Here is a 4,545-nt window from a genome sequence, read left to right on the forward strand (position 1 = left end):
CAGATTTTCACCTCCTTATTTTATTACTCTCTTTGTTTAACAATTACTTTCCTTTTCAGTTCATTTAAAAAAGAATGATCCCTTTTTCTTTTTGGCAATACTTTAATTTTAATTTTTCATATGACATGTTTAAGACCACAAGATTAAAAGATATTTTGGTACATTTGATACAACTTTAATTTAAGGCCACAAAGTTTAAAAGTCTTCTTTATTTTTTTAAATTTTGTGCCAAGTCAAAGTAGGTCATTCTTTTTTAAACGGAGAAAGTATATTATAATACTATTATGTTACACTTGGGCAACCTAACAACTGATACTCTAAGTAGTACATGGGCTTTGTTTAACAGGCTTAACTGGGCCATCAGATCCAATGAATGTTCATCACTGCTAACATTCCGGGTCAGTTCAGGCCTTGATATCCAGCTAACAGACAGTAGCAGAGCAATACACTATTTTTCTTTTTTAAAAAAATGGGGGTAGAGGAACACGTTGGGAGAGGGATTACACGGCAGGGAATTGAGTTCTTCACCAGCAAGATGAAAACATAGTCAACTAGTTGAGCTATTAATTAAGATTTCTCTTTAGAGGGCAGTACTAATTACCCTTGCAGACAAAAAATTTCTTCACTCGATATTTATGTTAAAGCAAATAATTTGACATTAGCAGTTAGGAGTTAAAATAAAAAGTTTTTATTCGAATTTAAGTCACAAATGTGTGAGTGAAATTAAAACGTATATCTTATATTCATTTGTTTGGTAAAAATATAGAGTACCATTAATTTTTTTATCCTCAACTTAGTACCCTGTAGGACATTTCTATCTTTTTTTTTATTGATACTTTTTTCCTATTTAATCCACTTAAGAAAGGATTGAGACATTTTTATATTTAGCAACTCATTTATATTATAGTATTCACATTTTATTCTTGATAAATTTTCTTATAGCTAGGAATGACAGGACTATAGTACAAGATTCTAAATATATTTTGGTATTTTCTGCATATTATTTAATATAACACAAGCATTTACTTCGTTCGATCAAGTAAAATTAGAAGAATTGGTCCTCTTTATTCGATCAAAGCACAATATAATCATTTATTTTTTCAGGTGGTCTGAAGTTGTAGGGCAGAGGGAACATAATTCATATAAGGAAAGTTAAAATTACACATTTCAATTTTTATAACTTCGTTATCATTCGTCCATTAGAAGTCAATATAAAATGGTTACAATTTTTTATAACCTTCATTTCTAGATTTTGCCACTGAATATCCATAGTTGATTTTGCTCGAAAAATAAAAAAGATTTTTCCGTCAGGAACTCAAATCCTTTCGTATTTTTATTTTCCTCAGTTTTCCTAGCTAGTACTACAATATTATTGAACTCAATTACTTTCTGCATGGGAATTTTCTCTGGGCTTCGAATATAAATGGCCCTACACCAAAGAAATCAAACTTGGGTGGTTGCATTGGTCCTGGGCCAGGATTACCTGGTGGTTTTGGTGGCGGCATAGGTTTCAATACATCACCAGATTTTCCATTGTTGAAATTTGTTGGCACATTGCAAATGCATTTTGGTGATTTGATTAAGTATACCTTGCATTTGTGGACATCTGAACTGGTTAAAGATTTGGGTGTAATAGCAAAATCACCATTCCTATCTGTCAATGCTGTTTGAACATTTGCATTGTTCCCATTATTGTGACACTCTAGCTTCACTGTAGCTCCTGAAGCATAAACAAACACACAGCCTTTGAAAAATTGAAGTATAAGCTCAATCAAAATAAACAACAGAACTTAGATTTGATCCATTTAGCTATATAAAGAACTTGTATTTATACATATATATTTTTCAGAGGCTAATCAAGTAGGGTTGGAGCCAGTCCTCCACCTATGTATATGTCTGGCTGAATTTAGTAGCTTTCACTCAAAACTTTATATATGTTTTGTATTCAAAAAATCAAGTTTATGAATATATTTTGTTTCAAGAATTCAATAATAAAAAATAATTGTGATTTAGAACCTATATGCTAAAAATTATGTTTGACAAGTTCAGATATTAAGACTATTAACTAGCACTGTAACTTACTGTATTTTTGAATTCAAGATTTAATTAATTTTAATACTATAAAATTTTAGTAACTTCTCACACGTTAACCCTATTGAACAAAGTTTGAATTTGTCTCTGTGTATTTAAATGTGTTGTATGATAATTTGCCTTATTTCCTAGGTTAGTAATTCCTTTTTTCTTTTGTAAGAGTGGTTATCTAACAAAATTATTTTTTAATTGATCTGACAACGTAAAGAATTTAAGTTGCATGAAAGTTGTAGTAATTTGTGTGAGTGCATGCAAATAGAATGTGAAGGTAATGAGGAGAGAAGGTAGTAAAATAACCCTCGAGTGGAAAGGCTCTGAAGAGATCTGGAAGTCCTCTGCTACTGCAAGATTTGCAATTAACACGGCCGACGACGATTAGAGGCTTTCCGGCGGGATGAATTACCGGCGGTGGCAGCTTATATACTGGTGGACATACAGTTGGTGGAAATGGTTTTATAATAGGTGGTTGATTAATTGGTGGACGTGGTTCATTGATTGGTGGCTCAAGGATCGGAGGCTCAATAATTGGTGGTTCGTCATAATCATTTGGTGGCGGTGGTGATGACTTAATAGGTGGTTGATTAGTTGGTGGTGATGGTAGTCTCCTTGGTAGTTGAGTAGCTGGTGGTGATAATGGTGGTAATAGGTTTGGTGGAGTATCTGGTGGTGATAATGGTGGTCTTCTTGGCAGTTGAGTAGCTGGTGGTGATGATGGTGGTAGTAGGTTTGGTGGAGTAGCTGGTGGTGATAATGGTGGTCTCCTTGGTAGTTGAGTAGCTGGTGGTGATGATGGTGGTAGTAGGTTTGGTGGTTGAGAAGGTGGTGGTGCACGTTGGTCTGCTGGCGGTTGAGTAAGAGGTGACGGTGGAGGTGTTTGTCTTGGTGATTGAGCTGGTGGTGAATTGGTTAGTGGCGGTGGAGGCGATTGAGATAGGGGCGGTGGTGACTTAGTTGGCGGCGGCGAAAGTGGTGGTGTAGGTGATTGAGCTGGCGGCGGCGGCGAAGGTGGTGGTGCAGGTGATTGAGCTGGTGATGGTGAAGGTGATTGGGCTGGTGGTGGTGAAGGTGATTGAGCTGGTGGTGGTGATGACTTGGGTGACGGAGAAGGTGATGGTGAAGGTGATTGGGCTGGTGGTGGTGGTGACGACTTGGGTGGTGGTGAAGGTGATTGAGCTGATGGTGGTGATGACTTGGGTGACGGAGAAGGCGGTGGTGAAGGTGATTGAGCTGGTGGTGGTGGTGACTTAGGTGGCGGAGAAGGTGGTGGTGGTCGCTTAGCTGGTGGCGATGGTGATGGCTTTGGCTTATTTACAGGTGGCTTTGGGTTTGGCTTAGGGATCCCAGGCCGGGGCCTAGGGAAGAAGAACCAGTTGGTTGAGATGATTTCATTGTCCTGATGATTGTCTAGTGACCAATTTTCAATGACTTCACCAAAGCTGAGCTCTGAGAAAGAGCCAACTGCTAATGCTAAAACTTGTATCATGAGCACCATGGCCTTTACTGATGTAAAAGCCATAGTTACTTTGTTAATTACCTCAAACCAACTTGCGTAAAAGGAAGTAAGGTGAGCATGAATTTATAGGAGCTTGATAAGTCATGTATATTACTTGAATTTTGACTCCATATTATATTATAAAGAAAAGAAATGAAAAATTGAAACACATATATACTTCATACTCCATAATATTTCACTCACATAGATACACGTATAGCATTTGGACATCTTAATATTTTTAACTTGTTATTACAAGCATACACTTCATTTTCAGATAACTAATTCAACTAATATGAAATATTTACTTGATTTATCTTTTATGAGAGAACAAATAACTTACTAATACTCTATTTTTTTTTTTTAAACCACTCGGTGTCCGATACCCGCTTTTTAGGAGTCTGACTATATCCAGATTCGCCCCGCGTTGGGCCCCATTTGGGGGAGAGCTCCCAACAGAGTGTTTGTCCATACCCAGGGTCGAACCCTCGACCTCTCGGTAGGTTGGGACAGCCCCTTTCCGCTGCGCCACCACTGCTGTTGGTACTAATACTCTATTTTATTACATCGATCGTCAATGCATGCTAGCTAACAAGGTAGGGGTCGTTTGGTAGAGTGTATTGAAATGTTAATGCATACATTAGTTTAAAGTGTATTAGTAGTACCTTATTTGGTATACCTTTTTACCCTATGTATAACTAATGCAAACATTAGTTATACACTTTATTGTGTATTAAGGTATGTATTACTAATACTTCAAAATTCATGACATTAGTAATGTAATGGATCTAATGCATGCATTAACATGCTTAAAGACCCTATTACTCCTCAAAAAAATTTTCGCATCCTTTCCAACATATATATTGAGGGTATTATGTAAAAAAAAAATTATTTTTAGAAATTATGTAATTCATGTTTTTTTTAATACATCGAACTAAACACTGCATAAGAAAAATACAAGC

The 4,545-nt window shown here is 36.4% G+C and overlaps 1 protein-coding gene across 1 annotated transcript; it reads right to left on the reverse strand.

Moving 5' to 3' along the window:
* Positions 1-1,171: 1,171 nt before the first annotated feature.
* Positions 1,172-3,691, reverse strand: LOC107861220 (pistil-specific extensin-like protein). Its single transcript, XM_016706579.2, has 2 exons — positions 2,389-3,691; positions 1,172-1,720 (listed from the first exon to the last, which is right to left on the reverse strand). The coding sequence occupies exons 1-2, from the start codon at positions 3,605-3,607 to the stop codon at positions 1,383-1,385; spliced, it is 1,557 nt and encodes a 518-aa protein (XP_016562065.1). The 5' UTR covers positions 3,608-3,691; the 3' UTR covers positions 1,172-1,382.
* Between the last annotated feature and the right edge of the window lie 854 nt (positions 3,692-4,545).

Source organism: Capsicum annuum, chromosome 2 (genome assembly GCF_002878395.1).
Source record: "Capsicum annuum cultivar UCD-10X-F1 chromosome 2, UCD10Xv1.1, whole genome shotgun sequence".
Lineage (NCBI taxonomy): Eukaryota > Viridiplantae > Streptophyta > Magnoliopsida > Solanales > Solanaceae > Capsicum > Capsicum annuum.